At 37.1% G+C, this 22,609-nt stretch overlaps 4 protein-coding genes, 1 long non-coding RNA gene and 1 other non-coding gene across 6 annotated transcripts; 3 read left to right on the plus strand and 3 right to left on the minus strand.

The window, feature by feature from the left end:
* Positions 1-3,383: 3,383 nt before the first annotated feature.
* On the plus strand, positions 3,384-3,456 carry TRNAA-AGC (transfer RNA alanine (anticodon AGC)). The gene has a single exon. It is a non-coding gene; the product is annotated as a tRNA-Ala (tRNA).
* Positions 3,457-5,528: 2,072 nt separating this feature from the next.
* On the plus strand, positions 5,529-11,536 carry LOC105174811 (kinesin-like protein KIN-14N). The gene is made up of 17 exons (XM_088876567.1): positions 5,529-6,025; positions 6,344-6,598; positions 6,754-6,898; positions 6,996-7,105; positions 7,192-7,311; positions 7,409-7,612; positions 8,152-8,361; positions 8,440-8,514; positions 8,648-8,794; positions 8,937-9,075; positions 9,175-9,284; positions 9,635-9,796; positions 9,870-10,081; positions 10,312-10,393; positions 10,504-10,608; positions 10,689-10,793; positions 11,118-11,536. Exons 1-17 carry the CDS (start codon positions 5,981-5,983, stop codon positions 11,295-11,297), a joined length of 2,406 nt encoding a protein of 801 aa, XP_088732693.1. The 5' UTR covers positions 5,529-5,980; the 3' UTR covers positions 11,298-11,536.
* A 66-nt stretch (positions 11,537-11,602) lies between these two features.
* On the minus strand, positions 11,603-12,738 carry PNSL3 (PsbQ-like 1). Its single transcript, XM_011097011.3, has 3 exons — positions 12,368-12,738; positions 11,929-12,218; positions 11,603-11,853 (listed from the first exon to the last, which is right to left on the minus strand). The coding sequence occupies exons 1-3, from the start codon at positions 12,642-12,644 to the stop codon at positions 11,755-11,757; spliced, it is 666 nt and encodes a 221-aa protein (XP_011095313.2). The 5' UTR covers positions 12,645-12,738; the 3' UTR covers positions 11,603-11,754.
* Positions 12,739-15,048: 2,310 nt separating this feature from the next.
* LOC105174813 (transcription factor ILR3) lies at positions 15,049-18,215 on the plus strand. Its single transcript, XM_011097012.3, has 5 exons — positions 15,049-15,415; positions 16,706-16,768; positions 17,099-17,176; positions 17,260-17,422; positions 17,618-18,215. The coding sequence occupies exons 1-5, from the start codon at positions 15,279-15,281 to the stop codon at positions 17,885-17,887; spliced, it is 711 nt and encodes a 236-aa protein (XP_011095314.1). The 5' UTR covers positions 15,049-15,278; the 3' UTR covers positions 17,888-18,215.
* Positions 17,014-17,681, minus strand: LOC148784868 (uncharacterized). The gene is made up of 2 exons (XR_016063106.1): positions 17,594-17,681; positions 17,014-17,529 (listed from the first exon to the last, which is right to left on the minus strand). It is a non-coding gene; the product is annotated as an uncharacterized LOC148784868 (long non-coding RNA).
* Positions 18,216-19,145: 930 nt separating the features above from the next.
* LOC105174814 (putative galacturonosyltransferase 12) lies at positions 19,146-22,251 on the minus strand. The gene is made up of 6 exons (XM_020698350.2): positions 21,765-22,251; positions 21,304-21,362; positions 20,934-21,089; positions 20,150-20,740; positions 19,774-20,076; positions 19,146-19,621 (listed from the first exon to the last, which is right to left on the minus strand). Exons 1-6 carry the CDS (start codon positions 21,973-21,975, stop codon positions 19,337-19,339), a joined length of 1,605 nt encoding a protein of 534 aa, XP_020554009.1. The 5' UTR covers positions 21,976-22,251; the 3' UTR covers positions 19,146-19,336.
* Between the last annotated feature and the right edge of the window lie 358 nt (positions 22,252-22,609).

Consider the following 22,609-nt stretch of genomic DNA (forward strand, 5'->3'; position numbering starts at 1 on the left):
CATAACCACCCAAGGCATTTATCAGATTTTATCAAACCTCACCTCATTTTCTCTCACTATTTCCCCTCTAGTAAAGTAAATCAATCCAAGACTACTCGTGTTAATGAGATATATTGAAAGGAAGAAAGAAGAGGGACAATGCACTCTCTCCTGTCCTGTTATTGCTCTTATTTCAATAAATACTCTTTCATATCAGGTAAATAAAAATTAGAATACACATCTATGCAAGCACACAAAAATATTACAAATGACATAAATAGACCACAAAAACACACAATACCGGTAATCAACATAAAATGTTGCAAAACTATGGTGACATCCTGCACGAGAAAAAAGGTTGTGTAGATAGAAATGAAGACTTAAAAATTGAAGGAGAATGGCAAATGTAACAAGACGCTGATGGCATTCGTTGGCGCAGAAGATAAAATCAACACCTCACTTCTTCTATGTTCAAAATAGAAGTATAACATGTCCTACCGTGACACACACAAACACACGCATCCCACACGCACACACCCCCCCCCCCACAAACATACCCACACACCACACACAAAATAAAAAGATAGACATACAAGAAAATGAAAAAATCGGAACATGGAGCGGGCATCATTAAGCAAAACTTCTCAAGTTTGTGGTCGATAAAATTGAAAAAAAAATACAGTGCTGATTAGGACATATTGAATACATTCATTGACACCATGATCTCAACAGAAACCTGCTACATAAGATCTTGATTTTCAGAGAGATTGATCTAGAAACTGGATAATATTAATGACAAAATCATTGCCCTAATTCAATTATATATAAAACACACTGGGAAATGATGCAATCTTCTTTGCTCCAATAATAGCACTGGGTTCAAAAGAGTAGCAATAGTTAAGCTCTTCTTGACGCCCACAAGCAGGCTTCCCACAAAGCATCGAATAGCAACCAACAAGTGAAACAACTTTAAACTCACTAAAATTCCAAAGCATTACTGCAATATTTCAACTAACAACACCGATCACATGTCAGAATCACACATAGCATACTCAGTAAATATCAGAATTCTTACAACCAGAAGAATAAAGCAATTAAAATGATACATTACATCAAACTGAAAAGCAGCAAATGCACCAAACTAATGCATTGTCCACTAAGCTAAAGTGGTTTTCATCAAGGAGCTCATCAATCACCAGATTAAAGATTGAATAGGACTTAGCATCAGTTTAGAGGAACCTTAATAGCACATGACATATCACTCACTGTAGAAGCTAGTCCTCTTCAAGGCATTGTTTCCTGCTCTTCTTCTCAGACCGCTTCTTGCCCCTACCCACTCGCAAATCATTTGAAGCACTGACGTCGGAATCAGAGTCTGAATACGCATTCCTGCTCCTCTTTTTATGCCGCAGATCAGCAGAATTATCAGAAGAATGATGGTGACTCCTCCTCCTCCTCTTCTCCTTCCTACTCTTCCTCTTTCTTCGCCTGCGCTTCAATTCCTGCAATTTACCTGATTTAGAAAAGTGCCTTCAATTCCTTAAAAAGAAAAACAAAAAAGAAATAGAAAAGTTCCTTCAAGGTAATCCAACTACCCCTACTGCTCAAAAGCAACATAAGATCAGAAAGTAAACCAAAATGCTATGAATACATGGAATGGTTAATAGAAAGCAATTAGTACTGGGTTAGCTTTGTATTTACTAAGGTATTTCAGCAAAAGCCCAAGCGACAAGAAATATAAATCACACAAGACGCCTCAACCTTTAACAAAGTTAGCATAAAAACTTGTAATGAATTTTGATTACTTCATGAAACTTACCTCTCTTCCAAAAAGTTAAAGCTAGTGTCTCCTTCCAGTAAACGAATCATTCACTTTCTAAAGAAGAGCCACAGGAACAACTGTGCCATTTATTGAGCAACACCACAGATTCAACAACTTATAGGCCTAATATCCTGGTTTCTGCAATATCAAAACCACATTACTAGGAAACTGTTACCACTCAAATATGTATGAAACTGCCCATAAGTACCTGAAGGCAGAAAAATAACAGAAACTTGGGCAGGTGAATGATTAGTTCTTTACCTGATAAATAGTAAGCTACATGTAAGCACAAGCATGAGTCAAGCATCAGCTACAACACATATAACTGATTAATTGTTCCTGAGCAAAAGCACCATTCTCCTTCTTCCATACGAGTACCCAAAAATCAAGGTTATGATACAGAAACTAACATGTGATTCAAGGGTGAAAATTATAGAGACCGCTATTAGCAGGAAGGAAATCAAAATGGCTAAACACACCAAAGTCAGAGTTCAAAGCTACAACATTTTGTAGTGGTCGCTGGTAACCAATTCAAGAATTGGTTAACATATCATAACCACCCAAGGCATTTATCAGATTTTATCAATCCTCCACTCATTTTCTCTCACTATATCCCCTCTAGTAAAGTAAATCAATCCAAGACCACTCTTGCTAACGAGATATATTGAAATGAAAAAAGAAGAGGGACAATGCACTCTCTCCTGTCCTATTATTGCTCTTATTTCAAAATACTCTTTCATATAAGCTAAACAAAAATGAGAATACACATCTATGCAAGCACACAAAAATGTTACAAAGGACATAAAATAGACCACAAAGACACACAATACCCGTAATGAGCATAAAATATTGCGAAACTAAGATGACATCCTGCACGAGAAAAAAAGTTGTGTAGATAGAAATGAAGACTTAGAAATTGAAGGAGAATGACAAATGTAACAATACGCGGATGACATTCGTTGGTGTAGAAGATAAAAGCAACAACTCACTTCTTTTATGTTCAAAATGGAAGTATAACATATTTTACCGTGACACACACACACACATACTTCTCTTTTTTGTGGTTTGTCTTTATTTAATAAATAAGTCAATCTATTAGTTATAATTTATTAGAAAAAATTAAATAAAAATTAATATTTATTCTCGCTTGAATTATTAATGACTTATTGTAGGTAAAATAAATATTTTATGACTAAACTACACATATAACGATGAAAATATATCTCCTTGCATTCATTAATGTGTGAAAATATATAAGAATAAGTTAATTATAAAAAAATTTATTTAATTTATAATCAATTAGTAATAAATCAATAGTGATGAGATAATGAGATTATTGGTACTGGAAAAAGAAGGTTGAGGAAGAATCGAACTTGGGTTTCCTCATGGACATGATTTACAGAAGATAAAAATATAATATAGTGATGGAAGAGGATAGGTATCTTATAGGTTCTTTTGTGGTGAAAACATCAATAGTGAAGTTTATATTTGTATTGACAAATGATGTAATTTGTGAAATGCTGGCAAAAACAGATTGGAGAAGGTGATGAGGAATGAGAAATTATGATTTTCTAAGCAAAAGGGGGATGTAGCTCAGATGGTAGAGCGCTCGCTTAGCATGCGAGAGGTACGGGGATCGATACCCCGCATCTCCAATGTTCTTCTTAATCATTTCTTTTCCATGGGCATTTTTTTTGTTAAGCCGCCCATGTCTCCTTTTTTAGGGACAGGCCCGGATTAACTTCCAATGATTTAGGCCCAAATGCAAAGACCGGAGCTACCCCCCCCCCCCCCCCTAAAATAACATAAATCAACAAACCCCACATTTCAATTAATATTTAAATACTTAACTTCCAAACATAATTACAAACCGCCCTTCACATATAATTCTTGTATTCATGACATCATCATCTGTCCAAACTGTTAGCAACTAAACTTAATTAATCCCAAGACTAAGACGCTTGCTTTATTAGTTGAGTTCACAAATGTCACCAACTTAGTTTCATTTATTTCACAAATTAAAGTTGTAAGGCCGTCTCCCAGATCTTATAGCTCAACATATGGCTAACAGCCACTCAGGCCCATATCTCCATCATTAATTTTATCTATTCCAAATATTTAATCATGAATTAATAAATTCCAATCTCTTAATTACATAAGCTGAATTCGTCATCCTGTCTAGTGTCTAATTTCCAATATCGGCAAACAGCAAAAGTACCAACTCCCAAAAGCTCCCCTCCCCATGATTGTAATCATTAATTACCTAGAAAAAAGGCAAGCCGTTCACATCTATCGAAAGAAATGCAGTCTCATTTAGTAGGTGCAGTGGGGGTTGGAATGTTACAACAACAACAGTCTTTGCACTACCAGTTTGCGATCAAATTCTCTTACTGTTTGATATATTCGCATATGATTTGTACAACAACAACAAAAGGAAAAAAAAAACCCAGACAGGCACAGTCTATGTTCATTACTTTTTATCACCTTGTGAAAGTATTCCCAAAGGAAGAAGCAAAGTGAAAATTCTTGGCACCCACAAGAAGCAAGTCACTTGTTTATTCATGGAGATGGGATTTTTCTTTTCCTTCTTGTTTTTTGTGGTTTATGTAAAACACTATAAAATTGAATTTGCATTCATGTGAATATAATTTAATCGGTATCCAAATATCTGATATTAGCCTAATCAAAATCATTCAAAAATTTTAAATTATGGATTTTAAAATCTTACTGACAAATCCTTTTAATTTGCTTTGATAATTAATGTACTTTAAAGCATTCAATTTGATTTTTTTTCATGGAATATTAATGAATTTTAAATTATTTTGATATATAATAATTTGCAATTATTTTTTAATATTATTTCTTAAAATTCAAATTCATCTATCCAAATATAACGATCACGAACATCTTAATTTATGAAAATATATTTTACCAAGAAAAAAATATCTGCTAAAAAGTCCCTATTTGTTTGACATACTCATAATTTTTCTTCAAAAGCACAGGTTTTAAATTCTCTCTTATTTATTTAAGTTAGTTTTTTACTTCTCAATCTTTTCTTGTTTTCGGGATAATTACATCACTCTTTTATAGATTTATTGTAATTATTTATAAATTTCACGTGGTTTGAAAATTTAAATTAAGTATTCTCTATATTTATTTTCATCCAACAACTTGATTTATTTATTATTCAAAATTCACATGATTTATTAATACTAAAGAAAAAGGAACGAAAATCCATATTGCAGCCAAACAAATAATTTTCGACAAAACACCTTTATAAGGGTGCAAATATACCTCCTCACATGTGTTAGAGTGTAAAATTGTATAAAAGTAGTTTGATAAAAATAATTTTATTTAAATTGCAATGAGATAGTAATAAGTCAATTAGGGGTAAATATGAATTTTCATTCAAGCTAATATCAACAAATTCAGTGAATTTTGACTCATGAATGAATCTATTTGTTAGACAGAAAAAACGTAAATTTTTAAACTACAGAAAATCTATGTATAATTATATTAAATTTCAGGAGAGGAACGGGTTAATTATCATATTCATTTTTCCTGAAAATAATTTTTTAGGAAATTAAAAAGGAAATAGGAAGGAGCCAATAAGGCGAAAAGAGCCATAAAAAGGCCGGACAAATTGAAAATATAATAAACCGGCAGGGTCAAACCGGTCAAGTTGTATTTACAACGAATCTATGTCGACATACCGCCAGACTCAATTTCAAAAAATTTCAAAACCTAACCTTCACTCACTCTGTAAACGCTCTTCTCTAGCTAGATCTGCAAACCCTAACCCTTATCGGCCTTCACATATTCCCCAAATTACCTCATTTAATTCACAATAGATCAATCACAATAGGTGTGTTCTCAGAAAAAAGAAAGAAAAGTATCAATCCTTTTTCTTTTTTCGATTTTTTAGTGATAGATAGGGTTAAATGAATTTAGCTTTTGCTGTCTCTAATTTTACAGTCCCATCATCCTTCTCTTTGTGACATTGTGTTGCTGTGCTCTGATTGCTGCAACTGGAAGCAACGGTTGTCATACAAATATTGGCTTTAGCTTCGATTGCAATAAACCACTGCCCCACCAACAAAAGTTTGAAAGTCCTGCTTCTCTCTCTTGAAGCTCACCCTCCTCTCTACCTCTATCTACATTCACACGCTCCTCAGTAAGATGGCTTCTAAGAACCAGAACAAGCCTCCTTCTAGTCCTTCACATGTGGGTTCCTCTTTCACTAATCAATTTATTGCAGTATATGTAATTTCTGATGAGTGTGTCTATTTTTTAATTTTCTATTTACTGCCTTACATGTGTGCATGAATGGAGCTCCTTCTGTTTTATGGCGCATTAGGGGTTTGATTATGAGAATTTGACTTATTCTTGTTGAAACTTAGGGTATATTTTGAAACAATAATTTGCATTGGTTTGAAATTACCTTTTTCTTTTTCATGGGGAGCTGTGGTATATATGTTTGTTAGTTGTAGTGGGGCATCAAATTTGATATTTCTGGTTTTTGTTCTTGTTGGGGTTCTGCAGAGTAAGTACAGTGTAGATGACGTTTCAGTAGACAAGAGACGACGGATAGGAAACACAAAAATGCCACCCAACTCTGGGACAAGAGTGCAAACTCGACAAGCATTTTCAGTAGTTAATGGGGGCCAAGATCCACCTCCGACCAGCGGGCCACCTAGCAATTCTGGTTCCGACTCTGGAGTAACTGAGTTCACCAGAGAGGATGTAGAAGCCTTACTCATTGAGAAGTTGAGAATTAAGAACAAATTTAACTACAAGGTATGTTAGAGAGGGCATTTAGCTTTCAATTGTTCGTTTCTAGCATAGACCCTAATGGGCTTTGTGTTTTACGAATTTGGTCAACTGTGAAAGAGCTTCAAGCTGTTGACATTTTAATGTGACTATTTGAGTTCTGACACTTGTTTCCTCTACAGGAGAAGAGCGAACAAATGGCCGAGTACATAAAAAGGCTTAAGCAATGTATTAAGTGGTTCCAACAGTGTGAAGGAAATTATGTTACAGAACAGGAGAAACTAAAAAATTTGTTGGAATTAGCAGAAAAGAAGTGCAACGATATGGGTATGGGTGGTTCTTTATTTTGGTGCTTGGACTTTTGCTGAAGAATGTACTGACTAGGAAACATATATAATATGTGAGTTTTTGTGAATTCTTTTAGAGTTGCTGATGAAGGCAAAAGAAGATGAGTTGAACTCAATCATTATGGAGTTGAGAAACAATTTGGAGGCACTGCAAGAAAAATTTTCCAAGGAGGAACTAGATAAGTTGGTATGAGCTCCCTGACAAATTAAATGTTGCACTGTAGTTTTTCGCAGCTACTCTGTTTTGCATTGTGAAGAACTGACTTTCAACAGGAAGCATTGGATTCTTTAGCAAAAGAGAAGGATTCTAGACTTGCTGCCGAGAGACTGAATGCTTCCCTCTCGGAAGAGCTGAAGCGAAGCCAAGAAGACAATGCTAGTAATGTTCAGAAGGTTTGAAAAGAATTCTTACAATCGAAAGCATGTTTCCCAGTATTTCTTCTACATTTCATTCTAAATTGTGTCATTTTGGGCTTTGTTGCTTGTGCAGATACAATCACTTAATGATATGTACAAGAGGTTACATGAGTACAACACAAGCTTACAACAGTACAATAGTAAACTTCAGTCAGAAATTCATGCAATAAAGGAGACTCTAAAGCATGTTGAGCAAGAGAAGTCAGCTATTGTAGAAAACCTAAGCACCTTAAGGGGCCACAGTACTTCTCTGCAAGAGCAGCTTGCTTCCTCGAGAGTAAGTTCCTTGTATCACTCTTTGATGTTTGCCATGGAGGTTTTGGCATATTTCATTCACCATCCAGGACTGGATGAAGTGCTATAGTGTTATTTCATACTTAATATTTTGCATGTTGTTTGTGATAGGGTCCTAAACAAGTGACTTGAGCCATAAAACATGTTTCTCAAGACTGATTTAAACATAATAATTTTCTTGCAATTGTTGTAAGCTCAGGTCTGGCATTTGATAATTTATGAGCGGCTTCAATTTAGCATCAGCTGAAATACCTTGGTACTTTAGTAATAATTTACATTTCTTACAAGGTGGCCTAAAACTTTATTGAACTCTAATTGTTGTTCAGTCTTGGTTAGTTAAGTCAGTACATAGTTAAACTAGCTCTGATATGGTGATGTATGTTAGTTCTATGTGTTGAATGTTTAACATAACCTTCTGTAATTCATCATTTGCAATAAGACATATGCTGTTGTTATTTGCTAATTTGCTGATCATATTCCACTTCTTCGAAATACGCTTACCAATGCTTGATCCCATAAAAGGCATCGCAAGATGAAGCTCTGAAACAAAAGGAGGCTCTAGGCAGTGAAGTTACATGCTTGAGAGGCGAGTTGCAACAAGTAAGAGATGATCGTGATCGGCAATTGTTACAAGTTCAGGCTCTATCAGCTGAAGTAGTAAAATACAAAGAATGTACTGGAAAATCCATTGCTGAGTTAGATAGCCTGACTACAAAAACAAATGAGCTGGAGGTTTGATTTTAAATACCTTAATGTTAAATAACAAACTGAAATGCATCTTTAACAGTTTTTATGTTTCCTTTTTTCTAGTCAACATGCTTGTCCCAGAGTGAGCAAATAAGACGATTACATGAACAGCTGGCTTTTGCAGAAAAGAAATTGAAGGTTTTGACCTGGCAATTTGGTTTTCTTTGATTTGTTCATATTGACAGGAATGTTACTATTGATTTAGGATTGACTGACTATTTATTAACTGTGTGAAAGTATTTACTTCTTATTTTTGTTTATTGTTCTGTAGCTGTCTGATATGTCAGCAATGGAGACGAGATCTGAATTTGAGGAACAAAAGACTATTATTAGCCAGCTACAAAACCGTCTGGCTGATGCTGAATCAAAAATTGTGGAAGGAGAGCAACTCCGCAAGAAATTGCATAACACTATCCTGGTACCAATTCTTGCATACAAGAGTAATAAACATATTTAATTGTTTATTTGATTTTTCTTCTCAGAATTGTTCGTACTTTGAAAGTCTATATAAGAATCTTTTTTCAGTGAGATTGTTTACTGGGAATCATTTGTCAATACAGGAGTTGAAGGGGAATATACGCGTCTTCTGTAGAGTGAGGCCCCTTTTGTCTGATGATGGAGTTGGAACTGACACAAAAGTCGTCTCCTTCCCCACATCAATGGAAGCACAGGGTCGAGGCATTGATTTGACGCAAAATGGTAAGTCTTACTCATAAAAGAGTCGGAAACCTGAGATATTTTCTTAGGATACAATAATTTGTTGTTTCCATTCCCCCCTAATTTATAGTTTTTCATCAGGCCAAAAGCTTTCCTTCACTTTCGACAAAGTGTTTGTGCCTGATGCCTCCCAGGAAGATGTTTTTGTGGAGATATCACAGCTTGTGCAGAGTGCCCTTGATGGTTATAAGGTGATAAATTGCCTGCAGAACTCCATTATCTTTTATTCATTCTTTAATATAGAGACTTACGTTATACTACATAAGTTTTAGGTGGATAATCGTAATTCTCAGAGAACTCCATAATTAAAATCTGTAACTTTTGCCTGCTAACTAAATTTAATTTTTATGAGATGCTTTCAGTAATTCATGTGTGTATATGAATAGTGATCGGCAGTTACCGTCATTTGGTTTTGTTTGGTCGCTGTTTCCTGGACATATCTCCTTTTACATCATGAAGAAACCATTACTTGTGGATAATGAAAAGTTGATTCGGAAACGCGAGTATAGAAACTGTGTTAATCAAAGTGCACTCGGTATAGGTTTGCATCTTCGCTTACGGACAAACTGGCTCTGGTAAGACATATACGATGATGGGCAAGCCAGCACCAATTGATCAGAAAGGTCTAATTCCACGATCACTGGAACAAGTTTTTGAGACAAGGCAAATTCTTCAGGCCCAAGGATGGAAGTATGGAATGCAGGTAAATTGGGCGTTATTTCTTGTTTAAATAAGTTGTTATGGTGTCAAATATTTTACTATCATTCACTTTTCAGGTCTCAATGCTCGAGATATATAATGAAACAATCCGTGATCTGCTAGCACCAAACAGATCAGGCTTTGATGCATCAAGAGCTGAAAATGCTGGAAAGCAGTATTCTATCAAACATGATGCAAATGGCAACACTCATGTTTCTGATCTTACAATTGTGGATGTTCACAGTAGCAAGGAGGTCTCCTATCTCTTAGACCGGGCAGCACAGAGCAGGTATCGTCACATGTATCTTCATTCATTCATTTCTTGACATAAGTATAAGCCTTCTTTTGGAAGTAATTTTTGCAATAAATCAAGTTGTTTAACACCCTCAGTGTCTTTCATGGAGGATGGTTTGATAACATGCTAATAATTTGATTGCGAGTGCATAAGCAGAAAGCTGGAACCCATTAAGCACTCATTCAAGATATTGATTTTTTCCCTTTGTATAACTTCATTTTTAGGTCCGTAGGCAAGACTCAAATGAATGAACAGTCCTCGAGAAGTCATTTTGTCTTCACACTTCGAATAACGGGTTTTAATGAGGTAGCTAGCCTTGTTTTAAGATACATCATGTTGTGATTTTGACTTTGTTGTAGTTTACAATTTAATGCCGACACATTCTGTCATCTGTGTGTTCTCTGGTGTGTTATTAGAGCACTGATCAACAAGTACAAGGCGTTCTCAATCTGATTGACCTTGCTGGTAGTGAGCGTCTGTCTAAGAGTGGGTCTACAGGGGATCGACTGAAAGAAACTCAGGTATTAGAAGAGAATTATCTTAGTCCACTTGAAGAAACTTACCTGTCCTGATATTTTCATTTCTCATTGAGCATTCTCAGGCCATCAATAAGAGTTTATCTTCATTAAGTGACGTCATATTTGCCTTAGCAAAAAAGGAAGAGCATGTGCCTTATAGGAACTCCAAGCTGACCTATCTTCTCCAGGTAATCTTTCAGTCACACTGCCAGTGAACATGTTCTCTTGTGAGCGTTTGTGCAACTTATTTTTAGAGGATTTTCTGGAGCATTCACCTAGTTATGAGGAAGCAATTATGAAAAGCCTTGACTATAGGTGGGGAAGCCTCCACGTTCTACCACTTTTTCTTACCTTCTAATGCCAAATTACATATGAAAAGGGGTCTGATTCCAAATGTTTGAGTTGTAGGACCTACTAAAAAGGCTGTAAACACAATATTAGTGTGTAAACTTGATCACACACCTGTTGCTGGCATTATCAGCTTTGCCTGATTAGTTTTCTCTCTCTTTCAGCCTTGCTTGGGTGGAGATTCAAAGACTTTGATGTTTGTGAATGTGTCCCCAGACCCTTCTTCTGTCGGTGAATCACTTTGTTCACTGAGGTTTGCAGCCAGGGTGAATGCTTGTGAGATAGGTGTTCCAAGGCGCCAAACTAACCTAAGATCTTTAGATTCTCGTTTGAGCATTGGCTGATTCTTTTTGATGGAATGGTTATTCTAGATTCAGTAAAGTGTGTTGGTTACTGAATGACATTTTATTTGTAACTGATAACATAAGGCACTTCTAACTGAGTTTTGTAATTTGTATAGTGGAAAAGCATACTGGCTTTGTATCAGTTTGTACCACAGCACAGGGCTCCATCCCTTTTCTTGGCAGAATGTATTAATTGTGAAGATGTGTATTGATGATTATTACAAACTAAATTTAGTTAAGAGCCTCTCTTACAAGTCTTAAGGTTCTCATTCTTGCATAAGTATATATATAAATGACATTAATGCTTCTCCAAATCAAATCAAAGTGTTAAAATATTTCGAGGCCAATAAGTCGATCCTCTTCTGAAATTGCTCCTATTCGTAGTCCAGAGTACAGAACATCTTAGATATCTTAAACTACAGTACATGAACAGTAATGTTTTGGTGGTCATGCATGTTTATGCCATTCGATTCATGACCTCTTGCAGAACTAATGTGGTAGCTTGATAACTTGACTCTGTTTGAGACACATTCTGCTTTCTGACTGCATCTTCAAGCTGCCAAAACATGAAGACAATCAGAGGAACACCAAATATTGCGCTGACCCATGACAATATATTTACTGGGATTACCTTCTCAACGTTGTCAAACAACCGATTGGCAAGATCGGTCAGAGACTTCTTATCATCTGCCGGTGCTGCAGAAATCACTTCGTCAAAATCAAAGTACATAAACGTGGACTTGAGTCGCAGATACCTCCTTACGTAATTCCAAGCGTCTTGTTGTGCAATCAAATCCCCCATTGCTATGAGGTCAAAAGCATATCTTTTCAACCTGTGCATTCTCCCTTTAGTCCCAATATTTGCAATGTAGATTCCTTTCTTGAGAAAAGAACGAGTTCCCGTCTCTTCATTGTTAATCTCTACACAAGAAAACAAAAAAAGAGAATCAAATACAACTGTTGTAGAGTAGTAATTCCTCCAAGAGAAAAAAACTTCTTTCAGAAAAATGTAAAATGAAGGAAGATAAAGACGCGTGTATATATATAATCAACTTCTACACGTAGCATACTGTTGTTAGCATATGGTACTGGTAAAGGGCCTGTGAGCCAAAATCCATTGTCTTCCGCTAGAGATTTTCCAATGCTGATGTTCCCAAAGAGTGCGATTGAGGCAAGTCCTATTGCAAGTCTTCTTGTTGCCTGAGCTGGGATTTCTTGAACTTCATCCTTCTTCTTATCAAGAAAGCATGTAATTCTACTCTTTTTTGGATTCTTGTCTATGCCACGATGCCTGGGAATGGCAGGCAGGGCCTCAAATATGCCATTCAAATTGGCTCTAGTTGCCATAACTGTTCTCAACTTCAGAAAGTGTTCACCAGTAGGGTACACTATGAATTTGCTTTTGCAATATCCATTGCAAGAGTGCCGGCTACTACTGTCCACCAAAGGTATATCCTTACAGAAGGATAAGTTTGTCATTTCCTTAATACCATAACGTACTAAAACTTGTCAAGAAACTTCCAAATTCTGGGGAAGGCCTACATGTGATGTCCCCTGCAGGAAACCATGCTTATCACAGATTATGACTTTGGTGGCTCTAAAGGCCAATCCATATTGATGGGTATACACATGTTATCCCTGCGGAAAAGACCAGATTAACCTTCAATAAGGGTATTTTAGTCATTACGCGATCAAGATCCGCGTGTTTTATAGCGGGCGGGTCGCGGAGGACCCGGCCCGGATCGCACAGACTGGCCGAAGACCCGGACAATGACAGCCGTTCGATCAGAACACACGCCGATAAGATACGGCCACGTGGCCCAGTACTTGACGTACAGCTGTGTTCTATAAATAGACCCCGATACGCCATAAATGAGGTCTATTATGCATTAATTGAGATCGAACTTTGAAATCGCATACATTTCACTCGATCAACCTAACTTGAGCGTCGGAGGGTCATATTCGGGGACGTGCCCGACGAGCTCACGGTTCGTGTTTTATTCTCAGGGGACCCAAAACCTGTTTCGGAAGAGTTAGTCGACCCGCAGTGAGATCGTCTCAGGAGATCGAATAATTCAACCCGGATTACATATCATTGCATTATCAGCTGCATAGTTAACTGCGTCTAAGTTTGGTCAGAAAAGCATCGTTTATCTAAGCTATGACCTCAAAACACACATCACCCTCTGCAGTTGCGACGTTGTTATCAAGTGCAATTGCTTCACCTCTCAGCAAATCCCATAAGCAGGCATGAAATTTATCTTGGAAAGGTCTTCAATCCATACTTGTATGTATAAACAGACAAAAGGGAGAAGGAATAATGTGATATCATCTTGCAACACATGACTACAGCCCACCATGTAATAACATAGTCCTTGCTTAGAAGACCTGTTTTTTTACCCTTCCCACACGATCTTTGAGCTATTGAGGATTGTAATTAATTCAATCTGCGTAATGCTGACATCTTGAACCACAGTCAAGTGGAGATAGTGGATGATGACAAGTTGTAGTATGGATCATTTGTATAACAGTAGTTGTAATACTTTGTGAGTGATCGGCTCCAATTCATTTTGATGACATAAGAATGGTTCTAGAAGATCTGACTCATAAAAAGGAGTCGAGGGTGTTTGGTTAAACTTTAAAAGATCTTATAAGCTTATATAATATAATATGTTTTTAGAGATTATAAAACATTACAAAGTATTTTGTAAATTTTTTTTAAAAAAAGGGCTCATAAGCTCTTTAAAAATAAGTAGGAAGTTGTTGACTTAATTTTTTAAAATTTTAACAAATTGCAAGGTCATACAAATACCCTCTTAATAATTCGATCTATGAAATAACCAATCGAGTCTTTATGCTTCAGGGCAAGACCCAGATTTTGCAGCTTGAATCTCGGGGCTTGGGTTGGACCGACCCGTGACCCTTGAATGCAAAAGACGCCCTTCATGCAAAAATAATTATTAATTAAACGATATTAATGATTTTAAAATGAATAAAATTTGGACTTAATATTTTAATTGAATTATTTCAAACGAATTTTAAGATATCACAATCATTGGCATAAGAGACTATAATTGTCCTCTATCTAATTGCATAAATGTTTACTTACAAAGAAAGAAGACATGAATCAGTTTGATAGCAAGTGGGTGGACCACAAGAAGGCATATTGTCTAAATTTTTAACCACCACTCATCTTCAATCCTTTTTCTTATGATTGTTGACCAATGAGATTTCGACACGACAGATTTTCTCTTGACATCAATATCCTAATGCTCCACCTGAAATTTGAAGATTGGGTGGGGAAAGATGACGATACGTACCCCAATCCCAAATATTCCCCAATTTCACCTTTCTCATCTTACTTTTATTATCATCCCACAATTATTATTATTATTATTTTTTATTATTATTATAGATTATATTTCTCATAAATAATATTTACAGTACAACAAAGCGGAATTGTAACTTATGAAAATAATTAAATTTGGGAAAAAAAAGTTTCTATAAAAAATTTCAAGAAAACATTGGCGGGTTTTTTATATTTATTAAATAAAGTGGTTAATTTAATCTTTATCTCTACTTATTAATTTCAGATTAGTATTGTAATTGGGCTTTGAAAAGTGATTAAGGGCCGGGCCCAATTCACCTAACGGGCTGAAACTGAGTTACTTGATGGTGGCCCAGTTGACTTCAGTGGTGATACAGTGCGTCTACGTCACCGCGTCGCGTGTTTTTGTGGGGAATCTTGTTTTTTTTTTTTTCTCTGCAAATTCTCATTTGCTTCTAACAATTTTCGTTTGATTAATAAAAAATAATAATTGAGTCCCATTGAGATTGTGCTTTTTTCCCATTTCAACTCACGTGAAAATCAATTTTCTCCCCAAATCCGAAGCCTCTTAAGTTCCAGTCAGCGCAGCGCCCTTTTGTTGAATATCTACCGACGCCGGTAAACAGTTGCCCTTTTTCCGGCGTCTGATCGGAATGGTTTCACCGGAGAATACGAATTGGCTGTACGACTATGGGTTTGATGATATCCATGTTCCTGATGGCAATTTCTCAGCTCCAGCTTCTGGGTTTTCCTGGCCGGTGCAAGCCTTGAATGGATCATCCAATGTTAGGTAGTGTTTCAATTCTCTTTTACTACAATTTTGACCATTCTGTTTGTAATTTATGAGGTTTCTGTCTTTTGTGAGCTTTTGGTGGGTTCGTGTTCTCAACTGGAATGGTATATTTTTCCTAATTATTATGTTATCGATTTTATGGGTTTAGTTCCATCGAGTCAATATATGGTTTCTGTGGGTTCTAATTTGGTTCTTCTGTAAATTTTGTGTTACTTCATATTTTTTCATGATTCTCGATGGTCTGGTGTAAATGTATTTGTATTATCTATGGTTGTATTTTCAGAATCAAAGACATCTTCAATCTGAGTATTTATTTTATATTCATTTTGACATTTAGTTCTGGTTTTGGGGAATTTTTTATCCGATTTTAGTGCGGCAGTGTCTAGGAATTATGTGGAACTTATAAATCTTTTTCATAGATTTCCCAATGTGCTTTGCTTTGGACGGTAGAGTTTGTTGCATTTCTTGTTTACGGTACAGGTTTGCAAGATGTATGATTCAGCGATTATATTAGTTACTTTACAGGACTGTTTTCACATGTTGGATTATAGTCTTTGAATAACGGCTGAAATTCTGAGTTTAAATTATATATCACCCGAACATCACCAGGGTTCCCCATAGTGCTAGGAGAAGACTGTGATGGGTACTTTCTTGATTAGTTTTTGTGCAAAGTTTGAAATGGAGGTGATGACTAAGTACATCCTTGATAAGCACTACAATGTGAGAATAATATCTGTACTATTTTCTCTCTCCTTTTGGCATTGTTTGATGCTTGTATGCCGGCAAATGTAAACAAATTATGTGCTAGGAATCTAGCTATGCGGGTAAATGTATGTAACCATTGTGTTCACACTTCACACAGCTGTGATCTTGGAAATCAATCCTTTCTGAACTTGGTTAAGTAACTGTAGTGGAATGGTCTGTGTAATTTCTGAGATTGAGTGATAACTTGTACACTACTTAATATGTGCTGGAGAGATAAGTTTGGATAGTTCATTTGTCTGACATTAAGCTTTCAAGCACCTAGTAAGGTGCAAGTTTCTAGCGGTTATTGTTTGTTCCGATGTATTAATACTCGAGAATTGCAATTGATATATGAGGGATCATTCTTAATCATTTTAGCTTAGTTTTCACAAGTTTCAGGATTCTTTTTTGGAATATTATTCGTACTCTCTCTCTCTCTTTACACACACACATTTCTTTTCACTTTTGCTTTCACATAATCAACTATCAATTTTGTCACAGCTCATTTATTTGTCTTTCTTTTGGTGTTTTGTCTACTAATAGTGTCGAGATTGATGGATCATTTGGGGAATCAGATGTGCAGAAGGAAACCGGCTCAAAAAAGCGGTAAAGAACCCTCTCTTTCTTTAATTGTATTATTTGATTGAATCTGATTAGTTGCTCGGTCTGACGATAAAGGTGACTACTTTTCAATCAATGGTCTGATGTAAGTAGCGGTTTGCTTTAAATGCATGGGGATCCATCTGCTTATTAATTTTGCCCAGGGTCTCTGCTTAATCATTGTATATATGGCAAGGTAAATTTAATGGAAGGGAGAATACAGTTAAAATGTGAGGTTGCAACTTAACAAGTTACAAGTAACTAGATGGCTTCATATTCTCTTTAATCACACCTTCATTCTTTGTTCAATACGTCATATAACCTATTTATATACAGTGCTAGAACTGAGCCATGTGCTCCATCAAGCTCGAAAGCCTGCAGGGAGAAACAACGGAGGGACAGGCTAAATGACAAGTAAATGTGTTCGATGCTTGTTTCACGTTGCCGATTCACCCTTTCTCTTTTTACTTCTAGTAACTGCTTTGGCATGTTTCCAGGTTTATGGAACTGGGTGCTCTTCTTGAACCTGGGAGACCTCCCAAAACAGATAAGGCTGCTATTCTGGTTGACGCTGTTCGTATGGTAACTCAGCTACGAGGTGAAGCTCAGAAGCTCAAAGACTCAAATTCCAATCTCCAGGAGAAGATTAAAGAGCTTAAGGTAAGACTTGCTCTTTTTCCTGAACTTTGATGTCTGAAAATATCTTGGGTGGAATATGATCCTGCTTCTCCAGAAACTAGTCCTTCTGAACGAAGTCAATCTTTTCTCTGGGTAGTTTACTTTTTTGTTTAGTTTGCTGTAAATATGTCATAGACCAAAGGTAATCATTACCTGTTTTTTCACAATTATTTGCAGGCTGAGAAGAATGAGCTTCGTGACGAGAAGCAAAGGTTAAAGGCTGAGAAGGAGAAGCTTGAACAGCAGCTAAAGACTATGAACGCCCCTCAACCTGGATTTTTATCAGCTCCTCCTGCCATCCCTGCTGCGTTTGCTGCTCAAAGCCAAGCTGCGGGCAACAAATTGGTGCCTATTATTAGTTACCCTGGGGTCGCCATGTGGCAGTTCATGCCACCTGCGGCTGTTGACACATCTCAGGACCATGTGCTGCGCCCACCAGTTGCCTAAACTGGCAGCTATATCTTGCATGGTGGTTTCTCTTCTGATCCAGTTGTTACAATATTTGTCCATGCTCTTGACTGTATTAGTTTATGCTCAAATATCTAACTTGGATCTGGTGAATCATGAAGACCAGCTGACGTTGAACTTTAATCCAGTTTATTCTGGTTTTTGTTTGTAAATTTTGTGTTTGTGTAGTTGTTTCCATAGATACCTCCTCCTAGTTTAGGCTATGCCTTGTAGCTATCCGGGATCAGGCACTGTGATGGAACTTGATTCTCCAATCTGGGGAGAGAAAATTTGCCCACTGTAATCTACTTTAACATGGTTTTGTCGATTTCCACGACTCCACCTGCGGACACACTTCACCATAGATGCTTCCCTTGCACCTTTTTCACCATTCTGAAATGGCTGATAAACTCCCACAACGACAATCAACTCAAAGCCAGCTTCCAACATCCGACGGGAAACTACCCTCTTACTCTCTTTTATTTACTGCTACACAACATCAATGACTCATTTGATGTCCTGCTCTAACGAAAAACTGCTGCCCGAAATACCAATCTTATTTTTGTGCCCTCAATGTTCCCGCTCATCTCCCAACACACCCACCACAAAAGAAGAATCTATTCTACATCAACAACCCAAATATTACCGGCTGGCCAAGCAAATGGCACAACCCAGATGCAGGGTCGAACTTCCTGTCACCCTAAGCATCTTCACAACTGCAACTGTCTATTGGTGTCAAGGTTCAAAGCACTCTCATCCATCACTTGAGACGATGTTTTGTAGAATTTGATGGCTGTGAGACTCCACATTTAGGAAATCTGCGAAGTTCTTGGAGAACTTGGTCTCTATTTTAACTGTACAGGCGAAAAATGGTATTAATATTGTACAATCTTGTGCCGCTTGTTATATGACAACTTTAAAATCTTTTGGTGGAAACTCGGTGATATACGGTTTCTTGAATTCTTGATTGATTATTAGCTTGCAATTCTTTGCCCTGATACGTTCTGTCTCCCTTACTTATTTCGATTTATCGATATCCTGGCATTCTAAATATTTCATTTGTGGTGAGATAGAATACTGAAAGATATCAATGTGGTGACAATTGGAAATATTGGATAACATTATACTTCCCTATTGCTTGTTCTGACCTCTGAAACTGACCAACTTCTGTTATTTAGAGGATAGAATTGTTGTCTGCAATGTGTAACGACTAAGATCTGATGATCACAGAATAAATTGATTATTCCTTCTGAACAAATGAAAAATTGAATAAATTTGTGATATATTTAAGAACTCAGAACCAAGAAAGAGTTCCCAAAATTTTGAGGCCTGTGGCTGTTATCATCTCTGCAAGAGATTCCTATGTTTCTGCAGAACTTTCGATGTCTGTCCTGCTCTCTCATGTACAGGTATAAAAGGGTAAAAATGTTCTCCATCACTGTGTATTTCCTAAGATGCTCTTATGTGACAGCTCTTTATGAATCTGTCAGAGAAGTCAACATACTTTGTCCATAGAGGCCGCAGCTGTGGAAATGCTATATCTAACCAAGGCTTTGCTCGACCGTTGAAATGGATGACACCAGCACTTTCGGCGTCCTCAATGGTTGTGTTGTCCTGGTACCCTAATCCCAGCATGTGCCAAAAGGGATTGATAATGTGGACGTGGCCATGGAAAGCTATGAGACCTGGAGGTAAGGTTCCTAGCTGCCATAGACTTAGGTCCGACTTCAGATTCTGCAATGGGAAAAGAAGGTGTCATTAGAGACTCTGTTGATGAATTTCAATCTCATCCTTTGTCTGTTAATATTTGTTGAGGACTCATAGGGATATGAAGGTCTTAAAAATCTTGCTAACAGCTGCACTCCTGATGTAATCTGAAAGTTTACCTCTTCAAGCCAGAAATGGTATGTCCGGCTTATGTTTGTTTTCCTCCAAGCTTCTAGGTCGAATATATTCATGCCGTAGGCCCATGCACATTCATTAGGATCAAAGCTATTTGCTATTAGAGGATGAGAAAAATTCAGATAGCTTTTGAATCTCTTTGACATTACAAATTTGTCTTCTCCCCTACATGTTTCCACAGCCCCATTCACTTTCCCGTTCATATCAATGTCCCATAGCGGTGAAAGATCAGTTTGAACCACAATGTCATCATCCAGGAAGACTACTTTGTTAAGACTTGGAAACAACTGCATTGCAATTGCACAAGTTAAGACAAACTTTCAAGAATGCTAGGAAAAGCTATGTGACAGAGAAACTGACCTCTGGCAAATGTATACGAATGTGATTCATCACGGAATTGTACTTGGGGCTTAGTGCCTGCAACTTAGCAGCAATAACATATGGTTTCTCTGTGTTATTTGCCACAATGGCTGATGATCCTCCCCTAAACTGGGAGCGTACTTTTTGGTCTTTCTCCATTGCTTCCAAGACAGGGACCTTCCCCTTTGTAAACCAATCAAAGTGGTGCAATGCTTTAACCTCAATGATTGCGGGTGTTAAAGGATGGAGCGAGAACCATGCCTGCATTGGATAATAGGTCTTTCTGTCTGTTATTATATGTAGGACAACCTTTTCAGGGTGCAATGAGTTGTGAGCAAGGGATGATGCAACAACAGATGCGGCAAGGATGTTGTCAGAGGCAAGAACAAAGTGAAAGAATGAGTTATCAACGAGGGCAGGGACTAATTCTGCTGAGGGAAGTTGGAGGCGGGCATTGGCATTGATAGAGTGCTCGTTTGCTAGTTTTAGAGCAAGGCAGTGCAGCTGCTTAGGTATGCTACTCGATGCCACATGTCGATACAGGTATTCCTGGATTTTTGCTGTTCTTGTTCTCTGTTCGAGGAGTGTGACCTGTAAGAACATGAGAGACCTGTCATTAGAATATCTTAAGCATTGTAAGAATGGCAACACAATCCCTTTTAACTTGTAGAGTTGATGGTTTATTTCCTCGTGTGTGTGTGCGCGCGGGCATGAACGTGCACAGATGAATTATGTTTATCTCTGACAAGAAACTTTTATCAGAAGATCCGTTCATCCACAATACCATAGCTTTGAGCTTGACAGCAAAAGTCTTGGCATCAGGCCGTTCATCCTTCATTTCTGCAATAAAATCTTCTAGAGTTTGAGGAATTTCTGGTCCTAATTGAACTCCACCTTGATCAACAGGTTCTTCCAGTACTTGATATATCACTTCTGGCACCTGAGAGAAACCATGTAATTTATTATTCTCGTACATTCTGCTCAGACATTCAATGTAGAAAGCATATCAGCAGCATGGATTTGAGAACTTGAATTGGGAATTCATTTCTTGATACAAATTTCAAGTCTTCAACTCCATGCTGCCAAATGTGACTTAATGATGATCCGACATCTACAGAAGAAATATTAACGTAAAGCAGGATTCCGGAGATTACAGTGGATTCGAGTACTCTTCTTCCCAAGATTCTTGGTCCTAATCTTTTCCCCAAGCAGCCTACATTTGACCAGAAACAGGCTTTTATCAGAGATCAAGGATTGGCCACATGTAGAGTATAATATGAAATAATGGCTCCGCAGGAATCCCAACAGATTATGGCTAAAAGTTAAGCACCTAGCACATCAATGAGTATTTTGCATGATCATACGGATATTATTACAATGATGATCTGGTTATATAGCAGCTATGAGTTATCAACTTTGTAAAGACCGGTGAAACTTTTAACACTTTGTTTGGTATAAGGAATTCTGGTGAAGACAGAAAATGCAATGTAATTAAGAAAAATTCATTGTTCTCGTAGAAAGGTGAATAGGAGAAAGTTCCCTCATTTCTTTCTTAATCAATATCTACACGACTGATCACATTCATAAATACAGACAAATCAGTAAGCAAACATACCTATAGTCGAACAACCCGTCTGTCCATCAATGTTGTCAACAGCAGCTAACACGAACACAAACCGGAGAAGAAACGCAGCGAGCAAAACTGAGTAGAAAACCATGCGATACGACAATCTCCTCGACCCAATCTTCACTTTCATAAACTCCCTAACACCTTTTCCAGGCAATACAGTGACATGTCTCAAGCTCGGCGATATATGCAACTGCATTTCCACTCTTTATTTTTTCTTCACAAAATGTACAAAAAAACCCACAATGAAATCACAAGACAGTCTTAGCTAAACATTCATTCAGCAATGCTGCCAAGAAACCTTACCAGGAATGTAAGAGAGAAAGGCTGTAAAAGGAAGGTCCTGAGGATGTTTAAGGTTGCTGTCACTCACCTAACCTTGCTTAGTATGGAGGTTATTGATTAGTTTACACTGAGGTTTTTTATCTTTTTCTTTTATGGCTGCTGTTTTGTCAGAGAATAAGAAGTTTGTTCGAGAGAAAGAGACTGGAAACTGAGAAGCGCTCGTGTTTTTTTCTTGGTATATATGGATCGAAGGGATGGAGAGACTTATGGTTCGGTGTTGCTTCACTTTGCCTCCACATCAAGTATATTTGAACAATGCTAGTGTCTGTTTGGGCTTTGATATAACAGGGTTTCTGAATGGAAAATGACTTGTTCATGCATTGCTTTTATTAATAAGGTTTCTGTCTTGTTGTATTTAAGATTGAAGAGCTTTTTCATGGGTTGGTGGCTTGTTGGGCATCGTGTGTATCTTGTATGGTAATAATAATCAAGAATGCTCTAAATCATACATGACAAAGGCAGCCTTAAATTAGTTTTTCTAGTGGAAA

Source organism: Sesamum indicum, linkage group LG12 (assembly GCF_026168435.1).
Source record: "Sesamum indicum cultivar Baizhima isolate 11 linkage group LG12, ASM2616843v1, whole genome shotgun sequence".
NCBI classification, from domain to species: domain Eukaryota; kingdom Viridiplantae; phylum Streptophyta; class Magnoliopsida; order Lamiales; family Pedaliaceae; genus Sesamum; species Sesamum indicum.

Bases quoted from the DNA above. Each gene is read 5' to 3' on its own strand.
- LOC105174811 (XM_088876567.1), top strand. From the start codon at position 5,981: ATGGCTTCTAAGAACCAGAACAAGCCTCCTTCTAGTCCTTCACAT. The intron at 7,106-7,191 runs GTATGAGCTCCC...GACTTTCAACAG, and splicing joins AGGAGGAACTAGATAAGTTG to GAAGCATTGGATTCTTTAGC. The intron at 10,794-11,117 runs GTAATCTTTCAG...TCTCTCTTTCAG, and splicing joins AGCTGACCTATCTTCTCCAG to CCTTGCTTGGGTGGAGATTC.
- PNSL3 (XM_011097011.3), bottom strand. From the start codon at position 12,644: ATGGCAACTAGAGCCAATTTGAATGGCATATTTGAGGCCCTGCCTGCC. The intron at 12,219-12,367 runs GTATGCTACGTG...TTTCTTGTGTAG, and splicing joins AGTACCATATGCTAACAACA to AGATTAACAATGAAGAGACG. The intron at 11,854-11,928 runs GTAATCCCAGTA...ATGTTTTGGCAG, and splicing joins TGTTTGACAACGTTGAGAAG to CTTGAAGATGCAGTCAGAAA.
- LOC105174813 (XM_011097012.3), top strand. From the start codon at position 15,279: ATGGTTTCACCGGAGAATACGAATTGGCTGTACGACTATGGGTTTGAT. The intron at 15,416-16,705 runs GTAGTGTTTCAA...GTCTACTAATAG, and splicing joins AATGGATCATCCAATGTTAG to TGTCGAGATTGATGGATCAT. The intron at 17,177-17,259 runs GTAAATGTGTTC...GCATGTTTCCAG, and splicing joins AGGGACAGGCTAAATGACAA to GTTTATGGAACTGGGTGCTC.
- LOC105174814 (XM_020698350.2), bottom strand. From the start codon at position 21,975: ATGCAGTTGCATATATCGCCGAGCTTGAGACATGTCACTGTATTGCCT. The intron at 21,363-21,764 runs GTATGTTTGCTT...GGTCAAATGTAG, and splicing joins GACGGGTTGTTCGACTATAG to GCTGCTTGGGGAAAAGATTA. The intron at 19,622-19,773 runs GTAAACTTTCAG...TTCCCATTGCAG, and splicing joins ACCATTTCTGGCTTGAAGAG to AATCTGAAGTCGGACCTAAG.